Consider the following 11,911-nt stretch of genomic DNA (forward strand, 5'->3'; position numbering starts at 1 on the left):
GCAGTACGGTATTTATTTATTAACAGATTGGAGAATTACAGTACATTTCAAGCACAACTCAGTAGATAGGTATAGAGTCTACACCATGATTATAGAGAGAAGTAGAGAACTATTTGAAGCAGATAAAGAATCATAGTGTCATGTGCGGAAGCCAGACATCATGCCTTACGTGAAGATTGTCTTCTTTATTTATTGCAACGAAGAAAAAATATGAAGCATACAAAGATAACAAGGGTTAGTGAATAGTGAACCAGTGAACCATTTGATTCGCCAATGGATATGTATCTTACTTGGCTATTGTTCACAATTGCATCGAATAAAAAGAAAAACAATCACAATCACAATCATCAACAAATAATGTTAAGTAATAATAATAGAAATAAACTATATTAAACAGAAAATAGCCTTATACACCAAACCAATTCATAAAGGTACTGGGAATTTCTTCAAATATACATGCAAGGCCCTCCTGGAGGTCCCATGATGAACTATAGTTGGCCAGGGTGATCACTAGGGCCATTGCTGCCCGGCCACCATACTGTGGAACGCACTGCATCTAAGGTTAGCAACATCCGTGCCTCTGTTTAAGTCACGATTGTATATTCAAATGATCATACTGTTTTTGCGAACGCAGTGAGCACTTACTATGAGACCTAGCAGATCATGTCTGTGTGTGTGTCTGTCTGTCCCGCTATCCAAATATGGAGTGTGTTGCATCAGAAATCACTCAGCTCCATATATGGGCACAAAAGGGGCCAGGTCCACTCAGCTCCATATATGGGCACAAAAGGGGCCAGGTCCACATATACAGTAACAGCGGGACAGACACACAGACAGACAGACAGACAGACATGATCTGCAGGGTCTCAGCTGCGTTCGCTTCCCGCGTTTGCGCATCTTACTGGTTATTATACAGGAATAACTGATAGCCTATACCCATGCAGGTTTGCATGATAACTATACTGAATTTTATTTTTAACCTTAATTGCTCTGTGCTTTGTAACCATGTTTTGAAAGGTGCTATAATAAAATTCAGTATCCTTATCATGCAAACCTGGGTATAGGCTATCAGTATATGGAGCTGAGTGATTGCTGATGCAACACACTCCATATTTGGATAGCGGGACAGACAGACACACACACAGACATGATCTGCTAGGTCTCATAGTAAGTGCTCACTGCGTTCGCAATAACAAAATTGATATCAAGACGATGGGTTTAGTCCTATGTTCTAGGCCTAGTATAGGCAAGACCTTTTTTCCCATCAAGTTAACTGTTGTTCCCCCTCACCAGAAGGCAAAGCTCTCTGTTTACCGAGCAATTTTCGTTCCTATACTCTCACCTTATGGTCATGAAGTGTGGGTCATGACCGAAAGAATAAGGTCGCGAATACAAGCGGCCGAAATTAGTTTTCTTCGATGGGTGCCTGGCATCTCCCTTAGAGATAGGGTGAGAAGTTCAGTCACACGAGAGAGACTCGGAGTAGAACCGCTGCTCCTTCGCCTGGAAAGGAGCCAGCTTAGGTGGTTCGGGCATCTAGTTAGGATGCCTCTCGGGCGTCTCCCTAGGGAGGTCCTCGACGCACGTCCCACTGGGAGGAGACCCCGGGGCAGACCAAGGCGCATTTGGAGGAAACACATCGATTCACTTTGATGTTCAGTACCACACGTAACATTGTGTAGCACCCATCCAGGGATTTCTGTAGGGCTTGTGTTAGTGTCCAGCATTCACAGCTATAGCCCAGAGGAGAACAGACTCCACGGTCGCAGAGAAGAAACTGATCTTATATGTCGGGTACAGAACAGTGGTTCTCAAATGTCATGTCTACAAAACACCCCATCTACAAATATTTTGTGCTAGCGAATGTGCCAAGGTTGGCCTCCGGCTGAATGCCAAGAAAACTCAAGTCATCACTTATAACATCCCATCAGAGCATCCACCTCTAACAACAACAGAAGGCACTGCTTTGAAGGAAGTCAATGACTTCAAGTACCTGGGCTCATGGGTCAACTCCACCGAACAAGACCTGAAAGTGAGGAAGGCCCTTGCATGGAGGGCCCTAAACGGCATGGCCAGTGTATGGAACTCCAACCTCCCCCGTCAAACCAAACTAAGCTTCTTCTACGCAACGGTAGAGTCCGTTCTCCTATATGGCAGTGAATGCTGGACCTTGAAGCCAACCCTGCAGAAGTCTCTCGATGGGTGCTACACCAGAATGTTGCGGGCAGTACTCAACATCAATAAGAGCACACATGTTACAAACACAACTCTGTATGATGGAATGCCAAGGGTGACCCAGAAAATAGCAGCCAGGAGAATGAGACTAGCAGGACACTGCCAAAGACACCAAGAGCTGCCAGCCAGTAAACTAGTGCTGTGGGAACCAACACACGGGCACCGATCACGAGGACGTCCAACGCTAACATACGTGGATGTACTCAAGAACGACGCAGGAGCACAAAGTACCAACGAACTGGCCAGATGTATGGAGAACCGGGATGACTGGAAACGACGATGGAGGGCTCGTCTGAGGACGACCTAGAGAGATACGCAGTCGCATACAAGATTTGTGTTGTTAAAATGTTTCAAAAATATTACATTATTTTCAGATACATTTTTCAACATTTCTTTTTTAAATAGCATTTACAGGCTTGATCATAACGCTTGCATTGCAACCATAGCTTTGTTACCTTGTACATCTGCTTGCTATTCAAATTGGCAATGTAGAGTTAAAGTAGTTAAATTGATCTTTTTGTAAGTTATTTGAGGCCTGTTGTTATTGTTATTGTTTTGAGCGTCAAGCAATGAAATAGATGAGTACTGACTATAATTATCTTACTTATGGTTTTTATTTCCCCCACATTAAAGTTTTCAACACAGGAAAAAAAGTTTATATTACCCATCCCATGCAGCACAATGTATCCTATAGGCCCAAAAGGGCTAGCACTAAGACCCAGGGAATGCCTGCCCTATCCTGTTCCTATGGTAAATATAGCCCAACTTACTGTGTGGCACATAGGTTAGAGGAAGGCTGGAGCAGATTAACCAAACAACCCTTTTCACAGGCTAAAGAACGAGACAACATCTTAATGTAAATTAATAGCAGGTGTTTTACAGATTATATAGCCTATACTGTATGTGCTTGGCAGCTGTGACTGACTGTGTCCTTGCAGAGTGACACTGAGGCTGAGCGCATGTGAAGTTGCTGTAGTTCTCAGTGGTCAGTGCTAACTCTTCAACCGTTCAACGTTGCGGGATGGACATTGAATTGAGTTCCCAGTGAGAGCATAGGGGAGTAGAGGGGTCATTTGATTTCATAGCCATGTGAGCGGGGGGAAATGTAAGGCTGCTTGGGTTTAAAAACTAAGTTATGTGGGCTATTTAGACAATTTGACAGCTGAGAGGGAGACAAGAGCTAGAGAGTACTAGCGTTCGATTGTAGACCAAAATATACTCGTATAGGGCCCATAGTTTGGTGAGTGGCACTGGTGACCGTCTGTCAGCTCACATTAGAAGCGGTCGGACGGACCACCATGCTGCAGCTGTGCAAGGTGACCAAGCACCTGTTCATCAGCAACGCTCGCTCGGCCTGCAGTGACGAGCTCCTCCAACAGGAGGCGGTGACGCTCTGCATCAACGTCTCCAAGAAGCAGCCTTTCCCCGCAGCATCAACCTCGTCTTCCTCAAGTTCCTCATCATCTCCCGCCGCCGTTGCGACGCTTCGCATCCCCGTCTACGACGACCCCAACGAGGACCTGTACCGCTACTTCGACCGCTCCGCCGATGCCATCCAGAAGGAGGCGAACCGCGACGGCCACAGCGTGGTGTACTGCAAGAACGGACGAAGCCGCTCCGCAACCGTGTGCGTTGCGTATCTCATGAAGCACCGCAAGATGTCGCTGAACGACGCTTTTCAGGTGGGTGGCTTGTACAGTGGTCTCTCAGCTCTGGTGGTGCAGACGGTGCAGACAGACAGGACCCCATCAAAATAGCTGCTGTCTGATGATGGGCAGTGTTGGGATTTTAGGGCAGTGGTGGAAGTTTTTTTACTTTAAGTTAAAGTATATAGGCCTAATGTATACAGAAATACCTAGTATTTCATTTTCAAGTAGAAATCCTGTATTCAAAATTGTATTTGAGTAAAAGTAGTAAAGATAGACTATATTGGTATCATTACAGTATTCCTACAAAATGAAAACATAGGCCTACTCAAAATGAGAACTGGCCGGTTGGATTGTAGTAAATAGTGCTATGTGTTTTAATGTTGCAGCTGCTGGTAAAGGTGGAGCTTATAGGCTACTTTATGTGCTGCTGGGCAGATTAACCTATATTATTTATCACTTAATGTATGTGTTGTATTACATTTATAATTACAATTAAAAATGTAGGAATTAGCAGACACTCTTAATTCAAAATCTACAGGTTTAACCTGTCAAAAAACTGTAGTAGGGTAGTAAAAAGTACAATGTTATCCCTGAAATAGAGCAGAAGTATAAACCAAGGTCAAGAAAAAGCAATAAAAAGCGTATTAGAATTGGTCTTCTTAGGTAAATAAAATACTTGAATATACGTACTTACATCACTGGATCAGGGACTAACATAAGGTATGAGGCTGAGAATCATTGTGGTCTTTGATTGTTTTTAGTTTTAGTATTTGTGGAAGCCAAATTCTGTTGTTATTGTGTTAAATTGCCTCTTTCTTGTGTTTATTTTTATTAGTTTTATTGTGCCAAGAGGGCACTTGGCCAGGTCCCTCTCATTAAAAAAAATAAGTTAATTAGCAATTTTATAAATATATAAAGATGCCACAATCTTTATATATTTATAAAATGGTTAATTAACCTAAGTGCGTGTTAGAGGCAGAGAATTATACTTCCATAAATATTGTATCTTCTTGGGTCTCGGCCATGTCCCCTGAAAACTAGAAAGCCTGTTCTGTAATGCTGCAAAGTCATAGTTTGGATTTCAATGACAGTCGTATCCTGACACAAGGTGTCCTTAATAATGAACATACCCGCTGGCGCTGACTCATCATGTATCTGGAGGCAGGCCTCTGCTGACATACAGTGATTTACACGACCTCTTCACACTGTCTGTTTGTTTCTGCCTCCTATAAGGTCATCTGCATCTGCAGGTAACATAGCTTGAAGTAGTTCATTGAAAAACAACACTATTTAAGGGACACATACTGTTAATTTCACTCCAAGATAGGCAGGCAGACAGACAGACAGACAGACAGACAGACAGACAGGCAGGCAGGCAGGCAGGCAGGCAGGCAGGCAGGCAGGCAGGCAGGCAGGCAGGCAGGCAGGCAGGCAGGCAGGCAGGCAGGCACAACAAACCGCAACAACAACAGCAAAAACACTTACCCAATTATCTTCATGGCAAAAATGCAGGACAACAGTGGCAAATACATTAAAAACAGATCTAGCGAGACATGGTATGATTTCGTGCCTTAATGGCATTAGGAATGAAGGAATTTTTAAAGATTGCGGTTACGGTTAGCTTTTGGTACTTAGTTTGTTTTTTTCCCGAAGTACTTCCTTGTAGTTACAACCTAATTGTTTCTGTCTCTTCCCAATTATTTTTGAGGCTAGGTTCACTATTCGCTGCAACTTGCTTCTTCCTTTTACATTAAGATTGCCATACCACATTGTCATAAAGACGGCCTAACCTTGCCCTCTGTGCCTGTCTGGTCACGTGTGCACACTGCATAGTAGTGTGTAGGTCAACAATAGCCTACATAGAAATAGAGGCATAGTACCAGTAAGACGCGCAAACGCGGGAAGCGAACGCAGCTCGTACATATTTAAGTTAAGTTATTTTTAAGTTAAGTTTTTAACTCAGCCATAACCATATAAGGAGTCCCCAAAGCAGCTCCATATATGGGCACAAAAGCGTGACACACGGACAGACAGACAGACAGACAGACATGATCTGCTAGGTCTCATAGTAAGTGCTCACTGCGTTCGCAATCATGTGCATTCTATCACCAATAAAAATGGCAAGACGGGTGCATTTGGTTCTGTATGTATACACTCTCAAATTGTTTGGGTTACCCCAAACATCTGAGGCGGCACATGCCCTCTCTGTTTCTATGAGCATGATACCCCTGGCAGTGGTAAAGTAGTAATAACTGTAAATGTACTGTCCCTTCCTCTGTTTCAGAAAGTCAAGACAGCTCGTCATGTGATCGACCCCAACCGTGGCTTCATGGCTCAGCTGGAGAGATACGAAAAAGAGCTGAAAAAGAGACGCGGAGAGAATTCAGCACCCAAGTAATACAGATCCACAGAGATCAGGGCTGGGATGTTTCTCCCTCTAGAGACAATCTTACTAAACCTTATTTTCCAAGTGTTTGTAAGAACATATCTTGGTTCCTCTTGCCTGCGTGAGGGCACAAATAAACGGCATTTTGTTTGGTTTGACCAGTTTGTCCCACACAGAGGCAGAACAGTACCAAAAGGCTCTCTGAGGGTATGTTCACGCTAGCATACTTTAAATAAAAATAGGCGCTGCCTTTTTTACCTTAAAGCCTATGGCAAATGACTAAAAGGTGACCGCATACTGCAAAAGGGGCCACCTTTAAAAGGTGCTGGTCATTGTGCTTTTTTTGGCAGCGCTGAGCGCATTTAAAAGTTGAGAATAGTTTAACTTTTTAAAGAAGAAATGCACATGACGTGAGCTGCTTTTTAAAAGCTGAGCAATCGGGATAAACTGTGTCTGCTGTCTCAAGACTGCTGGCTTTTACCCTCCACAACAGGTATTCAAATTCTCCCTTTAATGGCCGGAGTAAAGCTTTTAAACCTGCTTCGTCCATATGGAGCTCCTGGACAAGGTTGCCCCTGTACCGCTGTCGTACTGTAGGTGGAGGATGTCTTTTATTTTCAGATAAAGCACTCCAGGCAGCACTTTTTCTTCATAACAAGAGGACAGTGCAAACACACCCTGACGCAGCATAAATGAATTAAGGGGGAGAAACACAATACAGTACATTGGGTAGAAGATCTTGACCTTTGCCTTGACACATAATTCATCATTCTCTGATGACCATGAGGGTTTATTTTTCCTCATACCACAGAATTGACTTCACCTCAGCTGTTTATCGTTTTCTTTATCCCTCTCCTTTTGTCTTTCAGAGTAATTGCTGTGCTGTACTGTAGCAGTGTCAGCTTTTACCTCTGCATAGAAGCACCTTTACAGAATGACAATGCTGCTGCATTTAGGCAGAACACCATTGACCCATTAGCATTATTTATTTTTTTAGCACAGTTTCACTTTAACCTTAGCCATATGGTTCTGCTACAGCTTCAAGGGCAACGTAACGCTATGATGGAGGGATCAACAGTGTTGTTGTTTTTTCTCATTTTAAAAACATTATCGTTAATATGAAAAATTATAAAGCCCTAACCACACCAATGGGTCACCATGCAACTCCTTGGGTTCAAACGGTTGCAAGGAGTTAACGCTAAAACCGTCTCGACCCTTTGGTGGTTTGGGCCATTGAATTCCATGCGTTGAATCACTAGGGTCAACGTGGGTCACCAAGACATATCACACCGCAGGGACAACGCTAAAACCGTCTTGACCTTTTGGTGTGGTTAGGGCTTAAGCCACACACCAACTGCTTCTCTAAACAAAATAATCACTGGTCTCAAAGTAGTTGATGAAAGAGATTTCTACATAGAACCATTTTTGTGCTATTTTTATTTCTTCCAAAACAGAAAGGTATTAATTTGGAATGAGGTAGCTCATTGATATACAGTACTACCCATGTATTGGTATACACAATAGTGTAGCGCTATATACATATACAAAGCCATCAAATACCTAAAACCCCTGTTAGATAAATACATAGATTAGGTACTATAGCAATAAGTTGTACTCAGGTAAATTCTATAGAATAAAGTACACAAGCCATCAGATATAGCTTATTTATATACTAGTGGTAGATTCATTATACAAATTTGGTTTTGACTAGACTATTCAGATTATGTGTACAGTATATAGCGCATGGTACACCCAGATGTATAAAGTCCAATGACGTACAGTAATCTGATTGGTGTACATATTTATGTTATTTCATTTTTAGCACACAGGAGCAGATCGAGCACTGACCACCATGGCTGATCAGGAAATGTGGTTTAGAATTAATCACGATAGTTTGCCTTTGAATTAGTTTGTCTCTTACTGTGTTTAGGCCGCATACTGTGACACATGAGCTTACTTTTAGAGTTTATAAAGCCAGGCAGCTGATAACCTATTCTAGTTACAATAGATCAATAGGTTAAGCTTATAATGATTTGTTTTATATGTTCTTTAGCATATTGTGTAAACTCCTGCTGGTGTTGTGCAGTGATTTGAATGTTTAGGAATACCTAGGGCTGGGCAATACTTTGATATTATATTGATACTGTGATTTGAGACTAGATGTCATCTGGGATTTTGGATATTGTAATAACATGATATGTCAAAAGTGTTGTCTTGTCCTGGTTATATTCAAGTCTTATTTTATACCTACAAAGGGTTTCATGTTATTATCGTCACAATGGTGATAACAAGGTATTTGGTCAAACACCTAAGGTGATATTTGATTCTGTTCATATTGCCCAGCCCTATAACATGAAACCACTGAATAACCATCAGAAAAATAATCTCACATTTTACATGAAAGCGCTAAGAACCAAGCTTGCTAAGCTTGAAGAGACAAGAAGCTAACCGTATGATTAGGCTAAACATAGATACAAATGTCATTTTCTCAATTGTATGTATTGAAATAAAATCAAATAAAGGTTTTGTGTCTATTAGTTTACATTTATTTCTTTTTTGGGGGGAGTGTGTTTGTGGCTTATTCTGTATTAACACTACAAAACATTTGGTTTAAGGGTGGCACCCTAGAGGACAGGCCACAGGCTGATTAATCCTCAGCAAATCCATTTCAATTCTTATAGTAGTTTCCAAGAAATTTGCATTTCTTTGTGATCGATGATCATGGAATAAAAACAGTAATATAACCAGAAAGAAAAACAGACATACCTTTTAAAGAGTTTTCTTTTAATTATTAGAAAACTGTTTTACATCTCTATTGTGTAGGAGGCCTTTTCCTGAGTTGCTCCTGGGACTGGCGAGATAAAACAAAAGGGAGAAGGTGAGATATAACATGACCATGTGTGTGAGCCGTGAGGGCTGTTATCTCTGGGACTGCAATCCCAGTAAAATCTGCTAATTTAAAGCAGCACTATGTAACCTTTTTAGCATACAGTATATATAATATTTTGTCCCACTAAATTATAAAGTAACATGTTTAAGCAATAACAATCATCCTTCTATAAATGTATACTCACCCTGCTAAGGGCTTAACTATTACCATAGGGCAGATATATCCTGGCAGATCCTGGTATTTGCCAAGGTGCAAGGCAGAACTGCCAGTCAATGCGAAAACTGGCCAATCACAGCGTGTCCACACCAGATATGCTTGCAGAGACCCTTGTGTAATTAAGTCAAAGATGTTGGCTGCCATGTTATTTATGCGCCACTGATACCCCAAACTAGTGTTGTTTTAACTCTGAGAGTGTACAAATGCAAACAAACCATTTAGCTGGATGACCGGCACAGACTTTGAAAACCAGGGCCTTAGTGCATTGCATTGCATCTCAAATGGGGGTAGCTAGCTACATGTACCCCAAGGGGTACCTAGAAATACTACAGGGCCTATGAGGCCCTATGTCATCAGAGAAAGAGAATGTACAGCTATATGTTTAAAGATAAAACTTTGACATAGTTCTGGGTGAACCAGCTGTGTTAACCCAGTTAGACATGAGGCCGATTCTAAAAATGCTTTCTAAATCAGAAAACAGTTTTCAGAAATCTTTCATTTGCCTATAGCTAAAATCTAAAAGGAGTCAAGGACACACAGATGCTTTCCCAGATTGAAGCAAACTTATTTAGATTTATTTATATACATAAATCTGCTCAGGAATTGCAATGCTTTGTGATGCTATATTCTTCAAAAGATGATGGGTTATTATTATCAACATTCATATCGCTATGGTTTTCTCTTGCAGTTTTCTTAGCTAAACGACGTTGTGGTCAGGTGAAGCCCAAAAAGATTTCAGACCCAGTTAGAGAAGTGGTCGGGGACTGGACGTCTTGTGTCCCAGTCTTCGCGTATCTGATCGATCCAGTCGTTATAGTTGGACACCTTGGTGTAGATGCCCAGCTTGTCTTTCTTGCCACAGCCCTCGCCCCACGACACCAGGCCGATCAGGAACCACGTGTCCCCGTACAAAGTGACCATGGGCCCCCCGCTGTCCCCTTCGCAGGCGTCCACCTGCTGGCCAAGGATGCCGGCGCACAGCACGTTGTCAGTGATGTTGTGGGTCATCGCGCGGGCACACGTGCGTGGCCGACCAGTGGGACCTTGATGACGTTGAGTGCCGAGCTGAACTTCCCTGTGATCAGGTCCTCCTTGCCCCAGCCGGTCACCACGGTGACCGTGCCGTTGAGGTGAAGCACGCGCTCGGCCATGCTGCGGCTTGGGAGGCACGCTGGGGACGATGTAGTTGGAGCGAGGGGCAGGGGGGTGGCGAGGCGTAGAAGGGCGATGTCGTTGTCCACCGTGTTGCTGTTCATGGTGTAGTGTTGGGTGCTTGAAGATGCCGTTCTGAGGCGACCGGGCAAGGTGGCCTCTGTTCCCTCCATCTTCCAACGCTCGTAGTCACCTGCAGTAGTGATGGGTTTAAAAACACTATGAGACATTATTATAGTCTCGCGTGGGGGGGGGGGGGTGGGGGGGGGGCGGGGTTCCACCAGGAGCCTTAACATGGCATCACAACAATTCAAACCGCTTTATCCATTTACAGTATATGTTGGCTTATAGGCTATTCATAAATAGAAGGTCAAACTCTGAAGCTTGTTTCCATTGTGGCTGCAATTAAGCTATATCTGCTATTTTTTGAAAATAGTAGTAAAATGTTTGGGGAAATATTAAATATCTTTCCTTTTTTTAATGTCTGCTATTTTTGAAAATAGTAGTAAAATGTTTGAATTTATAAATCTTCTCTTCTAGGGGTCCATGGCACAAAACCTTTTTAAATACATTGATTTCGGGGGTCCTTGGCATGAAAAGGTTTGAGAAACCCTGGAGTAAAAGACTGTATAGCTCACCCAGTCGCACTTTGAAACGGAGGCTGTTCTCCAGACAGTGAGCTGCAGTCAGAATCCAGTTCTCATCTATCAGGACTCCTCCACAGTGGAACCGCCCTCTTGCATTCAGTAACAGAGCCTATTTAAACCAAGCACACGCACGCACACGCACGCACGCACGCGCACATGCGCGCATGCACACACACACACACACACACACACACACACACACACACACACACACACACACACACACACACACACACACTTTAACAATGTATTCCTGTCTACATAAAGGCATAAATGAGAGCATACAAGGAGGACATATTAAAGGTACAGTTAAGATTACATTCACAAAATCTTGGCACATATGTCTTCATGATATATATATAATAAGCACTCAGTACTCTATGGGCATCTCTAACAGCATCTCCGCCTTATGTGGCAGCTGACAATACCATTCCAGCCCTTTTGCCTCCTTTTTGGGCAGCCTACGTTGTTAAAACCCTCCAACAACCACTCTGTAGGTATGTCCTAGGCTGCCAAACATAAAAAACAAATATTCTGCATGCACCTATAGCACAGCTCTGAGATGGTATGTAGAAGTGGTTGGTATTTAATGACCGTGGTCATAAAAGCTTCTTCTAGGGTCAAAGGGGCTATAGCTATCTCTAATACTTCTCTGGACTCTTTGTTTTTATTTAATTTAATGTTTTGTGGGGTTTTTTCTCTTTTTCCCCTTCTCTATAATATGCTCACACGATGA

The 11,911-nt window shown here is 42.6% G+C and overlaps 2 protein-coding genes across 2 annotated transcripts in view; one reads left to right on the plus strand and one right to left on the minus strand.

Moving 5' to 3' along the window:
- Positions 1 to 3,030: 3,030 nt before the first annotated feature.
- Positions 3,031 to 8,743, plus strand: dusp28 (dual specificity phosphatase 28). The gene is made up of 2 exons (XM_080779307.1): positions 3,031 to 3,917; positions 6,169 to 8,743. Exons 1-2 carry the CDS (start codon positions 3,534 to 3,536, stop codon positions 6,280 to 6,282), a joined length of 498 nt encoding a protein of 165 aa, XP_080635433.1. The 5' UTR covers positions 3,031 to 3,533; the 3' UTR covers positions 6,283 to 8,743.
- Positions 8,744 to 10,111: 1,368 nt separating this feature from the next.
- Positions 10,112 to 11,911, minus strand: part of proca (protein C (inactivator of coagulation factors Va and VIIIa), a) — a gene marked incomplete at both ends in the record, with an annotated part of 7,776 nt that continues 5,976 nt past the window's right edge. Inside the window, 3 exon segments of the mRNA XM_080778926.1 lie at positions 10,112 to 10,398; positions 10,401 to 10,721; positions 11,167 to 11,284. Of these exon segments, the coding sequence (XP_080635052.1) occupies positions 10,112 to 10,398; positions 10,401 to 10,721; positions 11,167 to 11,284 (726 nt within the window).

This window comes from Protomyctophum bolini (assembly GCF_963924005.1).
Source record: "Protomyctophum bolini genome assembly, chromosome: 12".
NCBI classification, from domain to species: Eukaryota; Metazoa; Chordata; class Actinopteri; order Myctophiformes; family Myctophidae; genus Protomyctophum; species Protomyctophum bolini.